Source organism: Sinocyclocheilus rhinocerous, unplaced genomic scaffold, assembly GCF_001515625.1.
Source record: "Sinocyclocheilus rhinocerous isolate Xijiao unplaced genomic scaffold, SAMN03320098_v1.1 scaffold1247, whole genome shotgun sequence".
Lineage (NCBI taxonomy): Eukaryota > Metazoa > Chordata > Actinopteri > Cypriniformes > Cyprinidae > Sinocyclocheilus > Sinocyclocheilus rhinocerous.
The window spans coordinates 232,872-254,437 of NW_015630573.1; the positions used below are offsets into that span (position 1 = coordinate 232,872).

The following is a 21,566-nucleotide window of genomic DNA, read 5'->3' on the forward strand; positions in this document are numbered from 1 at the left end:
TAATGTGTTTTTTGAACTTTAAACCGCATAAACACATTTCATTACACCAAATACACAAAATAATGTTCTTTTTAGCAGCATCATATGACCCCTTTAAAATAATGTGTGATTTCCATCAGAGGTTTGGTCTTAAATTTCATATAGGTGGTATTAAAAAGGTCTTAAAAAGTCTTAAATCTAACTTGTTCATATCTGTAGACACACTGATTAAGTCCTTGAATTTGAGGGTATTAGACCTAGAAAGTCCTTGAAAGGTCCTTGAATTTGAAGTTAACCAAGGTGTGGGAACCCTGTATAAAGGATTATTCCAATTTAAAATATATGGAAGCTTGCCTCCTCAAAGGAATTAAAAAGAATCAAAAGGTGATTGCGACGTTTTATCTCAAGTCTCAGTTTATAGGCTATTTCAAATTCTGACTCCGTCGCCGTCCTGAGGAAAAAAAAAAAAACGGATATCAGAATTCTGAAAAAAATTCTCACAATTCTGAAGTAACATCTAACAAATCTGAGTTTACATCGGTAACACTTTATTTTAAGGTGTCCTTGTTACTCATGTTACTTGTACTTTTATAATAACAATAAATTATGCATAATTACATGCAAGTAGCCTAACCCTAAACCTAACCCTAACCATAAAGGAAGTATATGTAGTTAATTATTATTACTTAAATGTATAATTACACTGTAACAAGGACACATTAAAATAAAGTGTAACCTTTACATCTAGCAATTCTTTTTTTTTCCCCCCCACGGAATAAAAATACAAAAAAGTATGAGTAAATGCTACTTCTATGAGAGTTGATCGTTAGTTGTAGTTGATCGTAGTTGATGCAACTGCAAGGGGCAACAAGGGCAAGATTAGAATGCATTTTTATAATCCTGCAACTTTTTCAAAGGGAAAAGTAACTAATATTAAGTGCACATATTTTAGCCTTTTTTTCTTAAAGACCACGGTGACAACTAACAGGGTTGGATCAGCTAAAGGGGTTAAATTTAAGACGTTTGATAATGTTGTGCATAGCGCTTTTAAGTTTAAACCCAGCACTCAAGTGCAGCAATGTTTGTCTCGCGCTGACTCTGACAGCTGCCAGCTCATGTAGCTTTAACAATACTGCAGCTCACACACACACAGACAGAGAGAGAGTTCAGCTACAGTCAGGACGAGGTGCTTCAGTCGACCACACGGACTTTCTTACTCATAACAAGGAGATGAATAACTTCATACTGATTTTACCAATTTTGGCGTTTCTATTTGGTGAGTAACCACTTTGATTTATATTAGAATTTTTACAAGAGAAAACTGCCCTATAGACATCAAACTCTTTAAGTTTACCGTGACTTCAAATACACTGATAAAGGCGTAAGTTCAACCGATATTTTAAATCTAAGCTATTATGGAGAAGAACAGTGTACACTAAAAAATGCTGGGTTGTTTCAACCCAACTTTGGGTCAAATATGGATTAACCCAACTTTTGGGTTAAAAATTTAATGTAAAAATTTAACCCAACGGTTGGGTTAGTCCATATTTGACCCAAAGTTGGGTTGAAACAACCCAGCATTTTTTAGAGTGTACTTACCTAGAAATAACCTCCGTGACAAGTACAGTACAGAAAACAAATAATCGTACTTTTGTTGGAAACCGATACAAGTTCACTTCCATAGAGATACATTGTTGTTATGTTCGAACTTTTTAGTTTTTAAACAAACCCTTTTAAAAGATTTCTATGCTGCGTGTATGGTATGCATACCATGCGTCCTGTTTGATTGACAGGTGCAAGTGCGCGGCCTGCCGTTTGTGGCTGATGTGAGATCAGTGTGTCAGCGGCCAGTTTTGTGCTATTTGCTGACAAATATTCCCATCTCGTCTCTCTCTCTATATTTTCTGTTTCTTTTTTTGCCCTACCTCTGGATGAGGCTGAAATTAAGGCTCTATTCAGCAGGGAGAAGTGATACACTGTGAACTATGAATCCTATACCGGTTGTGGCCTAAACTTAAACCGGAAATAGCTCCTCCTCTTCTTCTTTTTTGTTATTTTATCTAAAATACTGTAAATGTAAATGTGGACTCAAAAGCTCACTCATTTACCTGTGTAAGTACACTCAACAGACTAGTACTCAAACTGATGAAACAATAGTCCAGGGGCCTGTTTCATAAAGCAAGTTTACCAAATAAGCCAGGTTTATTTCAGTTCGTCTGACTTATTGTCAGTTGATTCAAAATAAGTCAGAATAATTGAAATAAGCCTGGCTTGTTTGGTAAACTTTTTTTTATGAGACAGCCCCCTGATGTTGAAATCAAGTCAACATTCCAATGAAATGGTCACATTCTGTCATGAACATATAGAAATATGGATTCTTTTTTACTTCATTATTCTCAACAAAATGGTTTCCTGAGTAGGTTGATTATTTACATGCAGAATGTCAGCATTACTTCTGTTAGTTCTGGTTATAAAAGAATAGTGACATTGATTGCATGTCTTAGTGTTTCAGCTGTGTGTGTGTGTGTGTGTTTAATTCGCAGTTGCTTGACTCCATCAACGTTAATCCTCTGTGCCATTTAGGATGTATGCGTGTGTTTGTGTGAGTGGGGTGATAACTTTTTCTCACAGAGCAACTTAGTACTGTGTGTGTGTGCATGTGTGTGTTGCAGGCCCAGCACTGTGCTCAGAAGATGAGGCAAGATTAGTAAAGTCTCTGTTTACTGGATATAACAAGGTTGTTCGTCCTGTTAGCCATTTTAAGGATCCAGTGGTGGTTACTGTGGGACTACAACTCATTCAGCTCATCAGCGTGGTAAATTATATCTCTGTTCATTTCTATTTCTTGATATCAGATTCATGTTTTATCCATAGCCTATGTTAAAAAAGGTTTACATTGCACAAATAAACTTTTTGTTTTCTCTTGCCTTCCATTATCTTTCCTTTCTTTCTTATTTACAGGATGAAGTTAATCAGATTGTCAACAGTAATGTACGGCTAAAGCAGGTGCGGGTTTCAGCTGCTGTTTCATTTCCTGTGTGCTGCTATAAGTAGATATCAAGGTGTTTGCTGTGGGAAAATGTATCTATATGTACAAAAACTTTGATTTAGGCAGTGTTTACAACACATAGATTTGGTACTTTTAACAAAAAAATTTTTAATGTGCCACATGAAACCTATCAAGAATTGTTGAGGTCACATTTCAACTTATAAGGAAAAGTAAGAAAAAATTTTTTTTTTAAAAATGACATCTTTATGTAAATTTAATGTTTTAATGGATCTGCCTTTCTTATTATTGTTATGATGATTCTGATTACATTTTGCAGTAATTTTGTTTATTAATTTTAATGAATTAAAGGCAGTTCAAGAAATGCTGCTGTACTGCATAAATCTTTCAAAATTCAAATTTTACATGACAGTACCTACTTGGAGCAGTCAGGAGTCATTAATACAGATATCTTTTTCTCCTTATCTGATGTTCAGCAATGGAAAGATGTGAATCTGAAGTGGAATCCTGATGACTACGGTGGCATCAGGAAGATCAGAATTCCCTCCACTGACATCTGGAAACCGGATTTAGTGCTTTATAACAAGTATGAGTTACTTTGTCCAGAACTTTCACTCTTTGCACCTGTACAATAGTGTGAATCCATCATGTAATATTACTGTACTTAAAAATACATATACCTGCTCTGATATCTTTCATTATTTGTGTATGTGTTTGTGCAGTGCTGATGGAGACTTTGCCATCGTCCATGAGACAAAGGTCTTGTTGGAGCACACGGGTATGATAACATGGACTCCTCCAGCAATCTTTAGGAGTTACTGTGAGATCGTGGTCCTTCACTTTCCCTTCGACCTGCAAAACTGCAGCATGAAAATTGGAACGTGGACCTATGATGGCAACCTTGTCATTGTCAACCCAGTAACTATATCACCACACATGATCACCAGGATGCATGAATATTTGTACATTACTTATTGTATATATTTGTATGAACTAGTTTATTCATACATTTTTTTGTGCTTGTGTAGGACAGTGACAGACCGGACCTAAGTAATTTCATGGAGAGCGGAGAGTGGGTGATGAAGGATTACAGGAGTTGGAAACACTGGGTGTATTACGCTTGCTGTCCAGATACACCCTACCTTGATATCACTTATCACTTCCTCCTGCTCCGCCTCCCACTTTATTTCATCGTGAACGTCATCATTCCCTGCATGCTGTTCTCCTTCCTCACTGGGCTTGTGTTCTACCTGCCCACAGACTCTGGTAACCCTGTGTTTTATTGTACTGTATGTAGGGGTATGCGGTATGAACCAAATCTTATATCATAGTGCATTTTTGTTTTATATCATGGTAACTAATTATTTTTGTTGGAAACGTTCTGGTAATATATTTAAATATATTAAAAATCATGGGGCAATGCCTAAGTACTTGATCACAATCTGATTATTTATTTATTTTTATTTGGAGCTTGATGGACATTTTAAACTTTTCTTGATTCTGTCTAGGTGAGAAGATGACCCTCAGCATCTCTGTCCTGCTCTCTCTGACTGTGTTCTTGCTGGTGATTGTTGAGTTGATCCCCTCCACCTCCAGTGCTGTTCCACTCATCGGCAAATACATGCTCTTCACTATGATCTTTGTCATTGCTTCCATCATCATCACTGTGATTGTCATCAATACACACCACCGCTCCCCCAGCACACACACCATGCCCGCTTGGGTCCGCAAGGTACGTATGGAAAAGAGTAGCTTCTCCTTTTGTGTTCTGTGTTCAAGTATGTTTGTGTTAGCATGCTTCTTTTAAACTATAAATAAGAGAGTATACTTTCAGTCTTAGCAAAAATTGTTTAAGATAGAAATATAATTAGATATATAGATATATAATTAAGTATTCTAAGTATGCTTGGCTTGTAGTTGGGATAAAGTATCCTGGTAAATCCTTTTTTTCCCACACATACTGGCTTTCAGAATATGTTTATGTCTGATAAACTGACATATTCAAATTTATAGTTACAAGTCAGCTTTGAAGTGGAATAGCTGCGTAAATATACATGGGTGGAACGGAACCTGATCTTTTTTACACTGCAGTATTGACCAAATTAAGCAAATAAACATTTGGTTGATTTTATTGACAATTCTTTCATGGTGTGAGAGTGAGAGTAACAGACCTAATGTTTTAGCATGTTTTATGTTTCACTCACTGAAATGCAAATCAATTTCTAACCTTTATATAATGTGTTTTTTCTGGATTTTTGGGTTGGTATTCTGTCTCTATACGTTAAAATAAACCTAGCATAAACATTACAGACCCTTCATTTCTTTGTAAGTGGGCAAATCAGCAGGGGATCAAATAAATATTTTCCCCACTGTAAAATATATTAATATATATATATATAAATATATAGTAAACATAATAAACAAATATATAAATAGTAAAAAAGTATATTACAGTAAGTTCCCTTGAAATCTTAGAAGTATTTTAGTATAAAAACTATTACACTAGTAGTTTACTAAAAAAGGAGGATGGAAGCATGTAACTAGTAAACTGTATATCAGCAGTATATCTATACTTTCACAGACAGTGTATTTGGAATACAAAAGAAACACGTTAACTAGATGTGTTCTCAGTTTACTACTGTTACACCTAAAGTACACTTAAAAATGTAACTTTATAAACTAAAACAGGCCAGTTTACACCCAAGAAGTATTGAAATAGTACACTTACAAGTATACTACTAGTACATTTATTTTAGTGTACTTAGTTGGAAAATATACTTGAACTTCTCTTAAGTTTACTTAATAAAATTAACATTTTAGTAAGGGCGGATGATTTCTTCCACAGCATTTTAGACACTTATTTTTTACCTTGAAAAATTGTACAACTCGATTAACAAAGGTACTTTTTTTTTGGAAGTTTACATAGTTACATTCAAAATCCAGATTTTCCAGCCATGGGAATCATTATTTTTGCAGTCCTGTCTGGACTGCTAGTGCAACACATACTTTATTTATTTATTTAGGCTTTTTTTTTTTTTTTTTGGTTTTTACTCGTTTCTAAACTTTACATATATTTGGGGGTATTTTTTGTTTACTTTGTGCTATCCTGTTGAGATTCTGATCAGAGATGTATGACTTTGACTTTCTCCACTGTCCCACAGATCTTCATAGACACCATTCCAAACCTGATGTTTTTCTCCACTATGAAGCGGCCATCCCAGGAACGACAGGAAAAGCATCTCTTTCCTGCAGATTTTGACATCTCTGACATTTCAGGGAAACCCATGCCCGCTTCAGTCACTTACCACTCTCCCATAACCAAAAATCCTGATGTACGTAATGCCATCGAGGGTGTTAAATACATCGCAGACACCATGAAAAGCGACGAGGAGTCCAACAATGTGAGAACATTCACCTGCATCATTTTTTGTTATTTCTGAAACTTTTGCATCTCTTTGAAAATAAGTTTAGGAGTTTTGTTTTACTCTATATTCCTTTTCTACCTTCATCTGACTACTTGAGTCTTTCCTTCTGTCTGTTCATCTAGGCCGCAGAGGAATGGAAATTTGTCGCTATGGTCCTGGATCACATTCTTCTATGTGTGTTTATGGCTGTGTGTATTATTGGTACACTAGGAGTGTTTGCCGGACGCCTGATCGAGCTCAGCATGCTGTGAGAGCTCAAAGGCCCGAATGAAGCCATGGTGCCTTGACTCTCTGCTGAGCTGTAGCAAAGAGGCAAAGATGCCCGATCAGACCAGATGTTAATGGAACAGTGAGCTTATTCAACAACTGGAAAATAAAACATACACACTGTTTGTTTCTCTTCATTTAAAGTATTTCTGTTAATACAGTTGCTCGCTCCTAACCTCAGAATTCTGTGTGCATATGTATACACAGAACTTAAACAGAATTAAGCACAGAAGCAGAGAAATATGAGAAAGGCATTTATTGTGGCATTTATTTTACATAGGAGTATATTATATTTTATTCAGTTTGTTTGATTTGTTTTCATTTTTCTTGGTCTGTGTGTTCAATGGTAACCAATGTACTTGAATTGTTAGATATTTAAAGAGAAAAGAATTTCTCTTACATTTCATTTCTCTGACATATGCCACTGTGTATTTGGTCAAATATATTATTATACATATATACGTATTTAATGGTTAATTTAAGTTTATTTTTAGTTTAAACATGCTTTTTGATGAAGCATATAGGCCTGACTGAAAAATGTAACATTTGTCTTGTAATACATAATAAATATTGGTAATATCACAGTGTTTGGGCTCTCTCTCTCTTTCATAATTGCTTTTATGCCTAAAAATTAGTTTGGCTTTAGTGGTTCAGCAAATGTTTTATGTTCCAGGCATTTTTGCAGACTTTTTTCTCTCTCTCTATGACCAGACATTTGTGAACTATAAGTGAATCACTTCGAAGATCTTTTACATGTTCCATACATTCACACAGCGCTAAGCTTTTCTGTCACACATTGTGTGCAGAGTTTGACAGATGTTTGAGCTCAGCTCTAGGCGGTCGCACACATCTGGAAACGTTGCATCACAGACGAATGTCCCGGATAAAGGGAACGAAGTGTCTAGTGTAGTGGAGGAAGAAAAACTGGGTAAAGAAATGCATTAGAAGATATCACGTCTTATTCAAAGCATTGAGCTGTACTTCCCTCATTTAAAGAGATGTGATACTGCTGAGACGTACTGAATTCTTGCATGCACTGTTAAAGCGATACGATTTGAATGTTATTCCTGTGAATGTGATGGGTTGTAGGCAGCACGCGCTGGGCGGAAACAGTGGGGAGAAGTTATGTATGTGTGTGTGCGTTTTCTGCCATGAAGGAGTGGCTCAAAACTTGTGTTCCTCTGTGTTTGTGTAGATGCTTCATGATGATGATCGTTGCTGCATTTGGTTCGTAAGCGCAGGACGCAGAGAAAAAGACGCAAACCACCGGTAAGTGTTTACGTAGCATGGTGCTTTCTAAAATGCACGACTCCAGGATCTAATTTGTGACTCGATTTCCTGTGATTTATTTATTGCCGCAAACTTGTAAGTATTATGTGAGTTAATTGTTGTTTGGATAAAGTGTTATGTTTAAATCTACGTTTTCATCCACAAAAGAGCAAACGGTGCCAACTTTTAGGGGAAGCAGAGGCTCCCCCACTTCCTGGGTTGCCAGTTTGAGCGTGAATATGTGGCAGGGTGAATAAGTTCAAGTTGTTTTTCTGTAGTTTAGAAACGCAACAAATCTTAAGCGGTTTTTTTTTCCTGGCAGCTAAATCAAACTACTTATTACCGTTGTCATGTCACAGTTGTTTAAGTCAGCTGTAGGCAAGTAGCAAGTGATTTCTGATTAATGAATGAATCATTCTTTGAGTCGGATCTTTTCATCATTTCATACAACCGAGAACTGAATCGGCTCTAGCGTTTATCGAGTCAGTCAAATACAACGGCTCATTAAACCAATTTATTATCAAAAGGACATGATAATACGAGCATTATTCGGAGTGAACCGAGTATATGTAAATTAATTTTTCAAGTTGTTTTTCTGTAGTTTAGAAACGCAACAAATCTTAAGCGTTTTTTTTCCCCCTGGCAGCTAAATCAAACTACTTATTACCGTTGTCATGTCACAGTTGTTTAAGTCAGCTGTAGGCAAGTAGCAAGTGATTTCTGATTAATGAATGAATCATTCTTTGAGTCGGATCTTTTCATCATTTCATACAACCGAGAACTGAATCGGCTCTAGCGTTTATCGAGTCAGTCAAATACAACGGCTCATTAAACCAATTTATTATCAAAAGGACATGATAATACGAGCATTATTCGGAGTGAACCGAGTATATGTAAATTAATTTTAGGATTGTGTAATGTCAATGCAAATTGTATTAAGTATAAATTACTTCTGTGAGCTGAATCATGGCTGACATTCTTATTTAAAAAACATAATCGAAATTAGCAATAAAACATATACATAAAGAGCAATAAATGTGGCTTTCTAGAGACCACCCGATGGCGCAGTTAAGGTATTACATAAAATAATTGATGAATCTGTTTTAACAGCTTTTTTAAAAAATGAACTGTTCAAAAGAACCGATTCGTGGAAATGAGTCGGATTAGTATGAGCATGTGGTTCTAATTGACCGGCCATGGGGTTTCCACAGTGATATACAATGCAAGTCATATGCTTTCCACTTCCTTTTTTCTTTCAGTTTTTAAACTTTTTTTTATTGTGAATTGAAGACCACATTATTTTGAGCTTTCAGTGTCACAAGTTATTTCAAACACAGTATCATTGTTTTGCTCTGTTCATTCCTCTTAAATGGGTTACCTTAAAGCACATTGTTTGTGTGTTAGTTGTCTTGAAATTGTATGGAAAATGCAAATCTGCTTTCTTGCATTAAAGAGTTTTATGAGACTGCTTATGTCAATGCCAAGTCCTCTTGATTTTTCATGTGGTTTTTACCAAGTGTGACACTATTAAGCAACTGTTTTTTTTTAATCACAGTGAGCTGTTGAGACTGAATATAGGCGTGCAGTTTTTAGTGAGAACTTAAGAAGGAACAAGTATTTTAGGCTGCATAAGTCATACAAATAGAGTTCTCTCTCTGCATTAACTTCCTCTCGGCGACAGAAGTACTGTCATAACTTCTACTTCTCTCTTGTCTGGTTTAGTGTTCTATTTGACCAGCGATTCGAAGCGAGTCAGAAATCATGTGACGGGATCTGAGATCATCCATTAGATACAAGCTTGCATGTAGCCAGAGGTGTCAACATTATGCTGAGTTTCAGAAAGGAAGTGGACAATAAAGACTGCCTGCAAAGTGATGGAAAGACAGAGGCACATTATTTGCTCAAGCATGCTCACATTATGCAAGCTGAGCACTTGTAAGCCACTTTTTTGCTTGTGATGTGGTATTATAAGCAAGCATTGCAAAGCGCAATTGACAAAAATCCTGCTTTACAACTTGACATGACACTTTTAAATAAGGCCCTTCCTGCCTGATTTTGCATGTATGATGTAGCAGGTTGTGGCTGAAGGGCTCCACCCATTTTTCATTTTTTGTGTTAACATTATTTAGTGAGAGCTGGATATATTTAACTTTTCATTGTTGACATTGGCCTTACATTTGGATTCCATAAATTCTGGGTCTTTGGTTACATCTCAATAGAGTGCAGTGGTGCCCGTCCACTTTTTCAGTGGCGTTGTTTCTGAAAGTGTATTTTTTCCATACATTTTTCCCATAGATATTCTTAAAAAGTCTTCATTAAAGCGTTTTAAGCCATGACTTAAACCAAGCAGCAATGAGGTGAATCACAACATTGCAAACTTTGATTTGAAGCAAAAGTGTACTTGAAAATATGACTAACAGTCAAAAGTACAAGACTGTGTAATTAATGGCATTAAAAGGGAACAAATGACATAATACAAATAATGACAATCCAATTAAAAACAACAGATACATATAAAAATGTTGATTTAAAGATGTTGATAGTGTATATAAATACAACATAGTTATACTAGGTATAGCATTCTTTTGGCTTGATTTGCTTGTTTTGATTCTTTGACTGGTGGAGATTTCTTGCAAAATCTTTGATAGCATAGTTTCTCACCAGGATTTCATCTGTTAACACAATTACTGTTATATAGGTTAAATATATAAGTACTGACAGCTTCAACAAAACTATATACCATTGATTATCAGCCACATAGCTCACAGTAGTTCTGTGGAAAAAATGCATGAGATTTTTACTTCTGGAACCTGACTGTTGCACCAGTTGTTCAATCATGATGTAAATAATTGGAGCTACCTGGAAGGCTAATTTGGGATTTTCCGATGGGTTTTTAGAATAGCATTTTCATTTGTTCTACAATATAAATTACACACATACATCAAATGTGAAAGTTGCAAGTTTCACTTACTATTTAGAACACATATCGGGATGCAGGTAGGCCTGTCGCAATAATCAATATATCGACTTATCGCGCAATATATGTACATGACCTCAATCATTTTTGGTGACGCAATATATCGCCCATTATATTTACTTAAAATGCAGGGTTGACTGTCTTGACTTCTACAGAGGTGAAATGCATTATGTGCTTGTAGACACTGGCACACTTAAACACACACTTGGCATAGAGTAATTCCAAAAAGAACACAATGTCCAGCCAAAGTCCCTGTTTTAGACATGATGACATTTCAGACTGCTGGATGTAAAGCACCGTCTGGACAGGGCAGCTGTAGAGTGTATATCCAGCATCACATTCTCCATAGTCCATCTCCACTGTTCTCTCTCAAGACACTGGAATGTAAATATAGTCCATATCCAGGAACTTTTACTGTGCACCACTTCTCTTGTGTCTTCTTCACTTTATGCTCCTTTCTTCTCCTCTCACACCCCTTCTTCTTGTTTCTTCTCCACTTCTCTGTCATTCCCACTTTTTTGTGCTAATCATCACCTCTTGGAAATCATAAAAGTGAGGTAATTTTTGCACTACTAGCATCACCAAACAGAACTGCAAAAATGAATAGGTGTGTAGCACAGACTGCTTGAAGCAGACTTGACTTGAAGCAGTGCATTTTGGTTTGAACACCTCTGTCGTTGGTTCAACGTTTGTTCGACAAAATTAGACATCGTTAATAACATAACCCACAGTTGTTGGAGTAATTGCTTCTGCTAATTAATAATCTGATATCACAATACATGTCAGAATGTTACAGATCATTTAAACATACAACAAGAAGCCAATCGTTTTTATTATCACATTAACATAGAATTATGTATGGAATTGGTGTGCACTCTTACTTAGATGCGGTTCATCGAGTCAACAGCTTTCTCTGCAACATAATTCTCTCAGATGCTGTTGTATCAAACATGGCATCTGAGGTCTATTTCACTATTTTTGTTCGCAGTCTGTTTGCCTTTTGTGAATATTCATTGAAACTATGGTTTTGGGAACCGTCAAATTGTTGAACTATGTTGTAACGACAGATCTTGTGACCATTGTTGGCTAACAATGCTTTTGGGAAATGCACCCCTGGTTGGGATGCTCAAAACAGAGCAACATTTTTAAGTGCCACACACAGTATTTACACTAGTTTTCTAGATGTTAAGTTGCAATAGGAGGACTCATTTTAACATCACTTCACTTTTAAAATACTTAATCAGCATGGCTCATGAATATTAAATAGGCGATGTAACATTCAACCCTGTCCTAACTAATTTTCTTAATGATAGTTAAATAAACTTTTACTGCCAATGGAACCAATTGGCAAAGGCTCCAGCTTGGTTGTTTTACATGGCCTTTTTTCTCTTCACACCACAGCTATGCAAAATGAAGCTTTTAAAATGCAGTGATGATTTCCCCCAAAAAAGTTGTGAATATTTCAAAAAATGGTTTATGAAGTTATTATTACCCCTTATAACGTTTGCCAAACTGACCGGATGTCCGCTTACCTCTGAATAAAAATACCTGAGAGAGTGAAAGAAAGAGCGAGAAATGAAGCAGTGTGATGTGGCTGTCTGTAAGAGAGCTTGATGATGAAAGAGCAGACGATTTAAAGAGCTTGTAAACTGTGTTTCCGTGTATTTGTGTGTTGACTTGTTTTCTTCGAGTCTCATCTGTGTTCCCACTTGTGGTTTTAAACCTTTTGTTGTTTCTTTGTCACCTTTGTCTGGATGATATTAACGCATGTGGATGTGTGTTTATGAAAGAGAGAATAAGAAGTGAGAGGTATATTGCTGTAGCGCTTCCTGTTTATGATCTCTTCCGGATGTCAGCAGTGAGAGAGGCCTTTATAAAACTTGAACTAAGAGAAAAATAAAGCTTGTAATTGTTGGCATTGCTGTATTATGAGTGTGTGAGGGAATATTATAAAAACAGTAGTCTATTACAGTCAGCTTTCTATATCTCAGAAATGACCTTTTTTTGTTACGGCCTTTCCCACATGTCATTGCATGCACAATAAGGTATCTTGGTATATAGCACAATAGGATATTTCAAGAATCGATACTTACTGTCAAACCCATTCAAAACTTTGCGGCTGTGCGAGACCACTTTAGTATGGTCATGTGGTGTGGGTAGATTATTACCTGTGATTGAGTGAATGCATCAGGCCTGTTTTTCTTTAAACCTGAAAAGTGTGATGTTGTTTCAGATGGTGCTATTCATGCTACAGTTGGGTTTCCTTTTAGTGGTGTTCAAGCACCACTACTATTATTACAAGGACAAAGATAATGGGCTCAATGACAATTAAATGATACAATCCATGATAAAAAAAGAAGGGTCTTTTTCAAATATAGTTTAAAACACCAGTGCCAAATGTCTTAGAAATGTACACTTTGTATTCATGTTGGTTTCGTATGGTTTTGAAAAACCTTTATCATTTTTAAAAGTTTAAATTTGAAAGTTTAAATTGAGTAACTCTAAAATTGCTGTGTGATGTAACTGTCAAGTAATAAACATATTTTCCTCACACTTACAATACATGTATGTGTATGAATCTTAATAATGGATTAATGGATATGAGCAGCAGTGTAATGAAACTCCTGCCACGCAGTCAAACGCTCATGTGATGCAACGTCACATTATAGGCTACATGTGTGGTGTGCTTGAGCAATGAATACCTCTGAGGCTTTTTTCAAGGTGCAACATAAATAAAATTTTTTTTAAATGTAAATATATTTTTGAAAGTAATTTTTTTTGAACATCACAAATTATTAATAATTAATTGGTAGATAAATGTTTACAAATATTAATAAGCAGTGAATTTGTTTTGTTAAAATATTATGTTTTTCTAAGAAATTATAAAAGATTATGCCAAAGGTTTTCAAGAATTATATTTGTTTTAATAATAATTTTCTCTTTTTTCTTCTTCTTTTTTTTTTGCAAGTAACCATTCAGAACTCCCTAGCAACTGCATAACAGCACTCTGGAAACCACTCAATGTTGTGGCAACAAGTAACACAATTTCTTTTGAAAATATAAAATATATAAATTTTCTTTCTGTTTGTCAGGTCTCAGTGAGAGGAGGTGACAACAAGGAGAAAAAATGCCGGTACCTCCTCCGCCTCCCCCTCCCCCACCCCCCACCTTCTCTCAGGTACACACACTAAATACACTACACAACTTTAGAGAGAAAAACTGGGCATCATACATTAAATGATCTCACACAGAAACGAGCACCTTGTTGCTATGAGAGGCGTGACAAATTAAAACAATGTGTGTTCTAAAATCGGCTCAAAATATCGAGCATGTTATATATGGATGGACTGGATGAAATAATAGTCTGAAGCTAAAAAACCTGGAGACTGGGCCATCATACACTATGTGATATTCTGTCAAATCTATTAACTTGACTGCCCAAAATCTTCAAACTGGCTTTGACTTTTGCCAACTGTTGTCGACTGTTCTAGACTGCAAATTGGGGCAAAAACCTAGGCAAAAGTCACATAGTTTATTCCAGTCTTAAGTGGTAAAGCAATGGGGCATCAGTGCTTTAATGATTTCTACAGAAAATATCTGTGCTTCTCTTTCTCACAGGCAAACACTGAGAAGCCTGTCTTGAATAAATCGGAGCAGCAGGGCAGGAATGCTCTACTGTCGGACATCGGCAAAGGAGCAAGGCTAAAGAAGGCGGTTACTAATGACCGTAGCGCCCCCATACTTGACCGTAAGAACCAGCACCTTATGGAGTTATACTGGCTATGTTTGTCTATGCACCAAAACAGTCACAATTTAATTATATGGGACACATATATTTAAACAGGTTTTCTTTTATGCTACTATACTTTCGAAACTCCTCTGTGTTTGTGATTTTTGCATGTAAAATAAGTATGTTTTAAAATAAGTACATGTTTGTTTTGACAGAACCCAAAGGTGGTGGTGGAGGTGGAGGTGGAGGAGGAGGCGGGCCTGGAGGAGGAGGAGGAGGGGGAGGGTTTGGAGGTGGAGGTGGAGGTGGAGCTCCAGCTGGTCTGGGTGGGCTCTTCCAGGGTGGCATGCCAAAGCTGCGCTCCACTCGAGATGGTAAGAACGCACACATGTATGTCAAACATACTACTAAAGCTTGCTACATACTACTACTGTTTACTGAGACATTCCAACTCATTCATTCAACAGGGATTTATGAGATATATAGAAATTTTGGCCAATCCCAATGATGGACCTTATGTATTCAATCATAAAATATAATATTTAGTTTAGAAAACTGAGAAATTATTTAAATAAAGACCTTGCATTTGTTGGATTATCTCTTTATATTAGATTATTTGCTCTCTTTCAGACTCTAGTAGTGTCAGACCTCCAGTTCTGCCACCTGGTGCTCGTAGCTCTGGTCCACGGCCCTTCGGAGGAGGATCTGGCCCCGTCCCTCGTCTACCTCTGCAACGCAGTGAATCCGTTGACCCCCCTCGCCCTCGAATGACCCCACCGCGTCCTGAAACACCTGGAGGACCTCCTCCACCTCTTCCAAGTGCCCCACGGCCCTTTCAGAGTGGGGCACAGAGCAGGGGACCACCCTCACTTCCAGGGACTCCTCGTCTTGGTTCCGCACCAACTCCTCCACCTCCAAACCCTCCTGGACGACAGCCCGCACCTCCACCGGTGCCAGCTGCATTTGGTCGTCCTCCTTCCATTCCTTCGCCCTCAGCTGGTCATGCTGGGCGGCCTCCTCCTCCCCCTGCACCTGGTCGAGGTGATGACCGTCCTCCACCTGTTCCCCCTGCAAACCGTTCTTCTTTGCCACTCACTCGGGACAGCCCGCCCCCTCCACCTCCACCATCAGTGAGCAGTAAACCAACTCCTCCTCCAGCTCCTGCTCCTGCCTCTCTGCGGCCACCTGTTAGTGCAGCACCTCCTCTGCCGCCCGGACGCCCAAGCCCGTCTACTCCTGAGGAGCATACGCCACGTCTTCCTGAACGGAACCTGTCACTTGGCTCGCATCCTCCTGCCCCTCCACCCGGGCGATCTGGACCCCTTCCTCCACCTCCCTCTGAGAGACCGCCCGCATTGGGCCGGAATGCAGGTGGACGAACAGGTAGAGGAAGAGTTGCAGGTTCTTGCAGGATAATCTGAAATTCACCTTTTTGAACATTTATATTATGTCTTTGTCTTTTTGTCCACAGGTCCTCTTCTACCTCCACCTCCTTCTGGCCGTCCTGGAGGAGGAAGTGTGAGGTCATCACTAGCCCCTCCTCCACCGAACAGACCAGGTGTGGAGCCTCATCGTGCTGGCAGTAGACCACCACTCCCCCCAGACAGGCCCTCCTCTGGACCTCTGCTCCCTCCTCCCCCACCTATGGGCAACGGATACCACAATCAGGGACATCATATAGGTATTGTGACTTTCCTATACGCTTGTTCAAGAGACTTGTAGAGTTTACGAAGAATTTGATTAAATTACATTTTAAAATACTCGTAATCAGACTACAGTTACTTTTTTATTGATTACATGATTATATATTATTCATACAATGGCAATAAATTATTCATAAGTTATTGATTCTCCCTAATTCCTCTTTTTTATCTTTTAAAAGTTCCTTTATAAAATAGCCTACCACTTATATACATTCAGAAAGTCTTCCAGTTTTGTGGACATTCACACAAAGAATGCACAATTTTAAAATGCACAAATTCACATTATTTCTTATTTACATGTAATGCAGGCATTCCCAAACTTTTTTTTTGTCATCTGAACATCTTTCACCTAATATATTTACTTGAAGTACCATGAGATTTTAAAACAAATATTAAAAAAATTAAGTATCACATTTGCATGTTCATGGTTCTCTGCTGGTTAATGGTCTCATGACATGCAGGTAAACAAATAAAATATTTCATTTTTTTTAGTGTTTTATTTTGATTGATGTTATTTTAAAATTACTTATTTTAATTTGACATTTTAATGATTTAATTAATTATTAGCTTTTCATTAAACTCACGAACCTCCAGAAGTTCATTTACGAACCCCAGTTTGGGAAACCTTGACATAACGCAATGTTAAATGCACTTCATGTTGTTAATTACAACACATGGAATATATTTTCTTACTCTTTGTATTTTTATATCAATATGGTACAAGATTGTCCTATTAAAATCAATGTGGTAACAGAGTTAGGTCAAAACTAATCTAAAAGTAATCAAAAAGTAGTCTGATTACATTACCTAAAATGTGTAATGTAATGGATTATGTTACTAACTACAATTTTTGTCATGTAATTTGGATTCAGTAACGGACTACAATTTCTAAGTAATCTATCCAGCTCTTCCCATTTGCTTTATGAGCATTTAATCTCAAAACCATTGGCATTTATAAGGAACTGGTTGTTCCTTTGCTGTTATAACAGCTTCTACTCTTCAGGGATGGGTACCCAATAGATGTTGGAACATGGCTGTGAGGATTTATTCCCATTCAGACATTAGAGCATCAGGGATAGTGTTGGATATTGGGCATTGGAGTCTGGTTTGCAGGCCATGTTCCATTTCGTCCCAGTGCTGTTGAGATCTGGATTTGTGCAGGCTAGTCTGATTCTTCCACACTCAGTAGACTCAGTAGACCATTTTACTGGTGGCACTGGCATCATAAGCCAGTGTCATACTCAGGAGACTGTATGGCTGTATGATGGACTTTTATGTACCTTGGACATTCACACAAAGAATGCACAATTTTAAAATGCACAAATTCACATTATTTCTTATTTACATGTAATGCAGGCATTCCCAAACTTTTTTTTTGTCATCTGAACATCTTTCACCTAATATATTTACTTGAAGTACCATGAGATTTTAAAACAAATATTAAAAAAATTAAGTATCACATTTGCATGTTCATGGTTCTCTGCTGGTTAATGGTCTCATGACATGCAGGTAAACAAATAAAATATTTCATTTTTTTTTAGTGTTTTATTTTGATTGATGTTATTTTAAAATTACTTATTTTAATTTGACATTTTAATGATTTAATTAATTATTAGCTTTTCATTAAACTCACGAACCTCCAGAAGTTCATTTACGAACCCCAGTTTGGGAAACCTTGACATAACGCAATGTTAAATGCACTTCATGTTGTTAATTACAACACATGGAATATATTTTCTTACTCTTTGTATTTTTATATCAATATGGTACAAGATTGTCCTATTAAAATCAATGTGGTAACAGAGTTAGGTCAAAACTAATCTAAAAGTAATCAAAAAGTAGTCTGATTACATTACCTAAAATGTGTAATGTAATGGATTATGTTACTAACTACAATTTTTGTCATGTAATTTGGATTCAGTAACGGACTACAATTTCTAAGTAATCTATCCAGCTCTTCCCATTTGCTTTATGAGCATTTAATCTCAAAACCATTGGCATTTATAAGGAACTGGTTGTTCCTTTGCTGTTATAACAGCTTCTACTCTTCAGGGATGGGTACCCAATAGATGTTGGAACATGGCTGTGAGGATTTATTCCCATTCAGACATTAGAGCATCAGGGATAGTGTTGGATATTGGGCATTGGAGTCTGGTTTGCAGGCCATGTTCCATTTCGTCCCAGTGCTGTTGAGATCTGGATTTGTGCAGGCTAGTCTGATTCTTCCACACTCAGTAGACTCAGTAGACCATTTTACTGGTGGCACTGGCATCATAAGCCAGTGTCATACTCAGGAGACTGTATGGCTGTATGATGGACTTTTATGTACCTTTTAGCAGTGTAGCAGGGTGTGGCTGAAAGTGCTAAATTGTTTAATTATAAGGGGGCACATACTTTTGGCCACGTAACATCATAGGCAAATATTGCTACCTTGTGGATAAACTAATGGAGTAATACAGTTAGTAAATCTGGCTATGCTGATTATGAAATACCAGATACCAGAGTTGTGGTTATCTCATAAGCCCCTCTCTGTACATGTGCAGTATGCATGTATGATGATGAAATTTAAGTCATGCACACTGTACACATACCCTAAAGTACACGTATATTTTAGGGCTGAACTAACCAAGAACCTAATCGGTTTAGAACAGTAGTCTCATCATTAAACAAGTGTAACGACAGATCAAATAATAAAAATACTTGAATGGAAAAATAAATGAAAGGGCTTTTACATAAATAGTTCACATTGCTACTTTGAAACTTCAGAATGCCTTCCCCTATATACTTCTTTTGTAAGTGCATTACTGTAAACATATTTTTTGTTTGTTTTTGCAAATTGAGGGACGAGTCAAATTGTTTGGGGGGGGGTAATTGATAGCATTTCACATAATCAACAGAACATGTATTGACCTAGGCATATTCCTTGTCATTTTATGTACTCCTATTGAGCTGTAAATAGCACTCTAAGTAGCTTAGATTTGTATGTAGATTGTGCTACAGATTAATGGTGTGTGCATTTGATTTGTTTCTCCAAGATGAGTGGGAATCACGCTTCACGTTTCGACCTGTATCGGATCTTCCACCCCCAGAGCCCTACATTCCCTGTCAGAAGACCTATCCTAGCAAAATGGCCAGGAACGAAAGCCGAGGTAACCAACCACAGCTGTTTTCTCTCGTCTCATAGACGAAACTGACCCGCAGCTGTCGCTTCCACATGCCAATGAATACTTCGAATAACATTCAGTGCTTTCAGCACAATCATGGTCTTACCCATTTGTTTATGTGTCTGTATGTGTGTTTGTATATTTCGGTCTGTTTCAGGTTCAGGAAAGAAAGAGCGAGGTGCACCTCCCCTGCCTCCCATACCTAGGTGAAAGAAACTGTTGTCTCAGGGTCTGACAATCCTTCCCTCACCCAGTTATCTTATGTTCTCTGGTACTGTCTGTTTTTGATATTTTCTGCCAGAGTCATTCATTAAAAATTTATAAAAGAACTATAAAAATAACAACATATTACAGACAACATATCTTTTATAATATTTTGTTTTTGTCTGCTTTAGAGATTAATACATGATGGCTATTATGACTATGTCAAGTGATGAGCTCTACAGTGATACTACAGCTAAGTTTGACTTTATTTTTGAGTGTTTTTCTGAGTATGATGCGTTATTGCAGCAGTTCATTGGCCTTCAGGAGAGTGTGAATGTTTCGGCTTTTTGGCGGTCCTTGACACATACAGACAAATGTCCTTGTCTCATACAGAATATATCATTGCTTAATCAGGGCAGCCATTTCTTTAGATAATGGTGCAGCCATTTATAGAGCCACATAGGGCATCAGTATTTGTTAGACAGTCCTTGATGTAATTATATTTTTAAAGAAGTGCAACATTTACATTAAAGCATTTTGGTGCGTTTTGGCGCCCCCTACCTTCTTGTCTTCATACAACACAGTCGTTATATACAGTAGCATTGACATTTCAAGCCCTCAAATGTAAAAGTCACGTTAAATATTAAAGGAGTATGTGTTTGCTTTAGTACCTGTATGTGTGTATGTGTATGTGGTGATAAGGGCCAGAATGATATACAGAATACTAAAATCTGAGTTGCAGTTTGTCAGTACTCTATATGTTGCAGATTGATTTGTTCACATATGCAGTCCCTGATGTGAAAATAGCAAGGACTGAGTTTATGGGAAAATGTAGATGCCATTTATTAAAGATTCTTTAGATCATCCCCCATTTAAACAAGCCTGAGAGCAGACATTGTATAGGACTGATCTTTAAATGAAAGATGATTTGCCATAAAATCCTATGCAAGTGGGTTTCTGTGTATTATGAGATTGTATCTGTGTTGACGTACGACAAAAAGCCAAAAATGTGTTTAAGAAGTGTTATATTTTATGATATACGTATGTATGCACTTGCTTGTTTTGTTGATGTTTGCTCAGTATTATGTTGCCTTAAGGATATTTCTCAGATGTGTGCTGTTATATTTGCCTAAAGCACTTGACTAAAAGTATATTCAATAAGTGTATCATACCTTGAATTACATTTCATTTGTTTTCTTCATTTATATACTTTGAAAGAATCAAGAAGCCAAGCAATGGCTTGGTTTATGCTGCCTTATGTTTGTTTACATAAAGAGATGAATTACAAAGGCATTTTAATGATGCATTAAAAAGGAAAATTACAGTGATATATGCAATGTAGCATAACATCTGAAGCATCTTGAATTTATTAGAGAGAAGAGAGATGATTGCACAGCCAAAAAGAAACAATATTTGCCACCAACATTATTAGTAATACTAAAGGCCTCTGATTTATGTTCTGTTTGCACACGTCACTGACAGTGTTGTGTGACCCGATGCTTAATGTGGTACTTTAGATATTTTCTTTGTGCATGTAGATGCACATTTCAGTTTCATACAACATATTATGTTGTTTCATTTGTGTATTTACTTTATAACAAACAGTCTTCTGCTATTCTGGTGTGCCAAATATGTTGTTTTCTAAATAAATATGCAAGTGAAGCTGGATTTGTCCTTTCATTAAAATAACGCATTTCAGTATTCAGTTCTTTTTAAGCTCTTCTTGCATTTTCAGTAGACAACTTTAATGTATTTTGTAAGCATGTTCTTTATAATTTCAGTGCAATTTTATTTATTATTTGTGTGTGTGTGTGTGTGTGTGTGTGTATGTGTGTGTGTGT

General features: G+C 36.9%; 2 protein-coding genes across 2 annotated transcripts; both read left to right on the forward strand.

Annotated features, from left to right (window-relative positions):
* The first annotated feature begins 1,143 nt into the window (after positions 1-1,143).
* chrna1 (cholinergic receptor, nicotinic, alpha 1 (muscle)) lies at positions 1,144-7,096 on the forward strand. Its single transcript, XM_016553053.1, has 9 exons — positions 1,144-1,255; positions 2,652-2,794; positions 2,941-2,985; positions 3,463-3,572; positions 3,709-3,904; positions 4,015-4,252; positions 4,495-4,718; positions 6,148-6,387; positions 6,534-7,096. The coding sequence occupies exons 1-9, from the start codon at positions 1,210-1,212 to the stop codon at positions 6,660-6,662; spliced, it is 1,371 nt and encodes a 456-aa protein (XP_016408539.1). The 5' UTR covers positions 1,144-1,209; the 3' UTR covers positions 6,663-7,096.
* Positions 7,097-7,538: 442 nt separating this feature from the next.
* On the forward strand, positions 7,539-21,390 carry LOC107740590 (WAS/WASL-interacting protein family member 1-like). Its single transcript, XM_016553056.1, has 9 exons — positions 7,539-7,606; positions 7,874-7,947; positions 14,017-14,102; positions 14,543-14,672; positions 14,870-15,028; positions 15,285-16,037; positions 16,126-16,335; positions 19,393-19,506; positions 19,679-21,390. The coding sequence occupies exons 3-9, from the start codon at positions 14,052-14,054 to the stop codon at positions 19,729-19,731; spliced, it is 1,470 nt and encodes a 489-aa protein (XP_016408542.1). The 5' UTR covers positions 7,539-7,606; positions 7,874-7,947; positions 14,017-14,051; the 3' UTR covers positions 19,732-21,390.
* Positions 21,391-21,566: the final 176 nt, after the last annotated feature.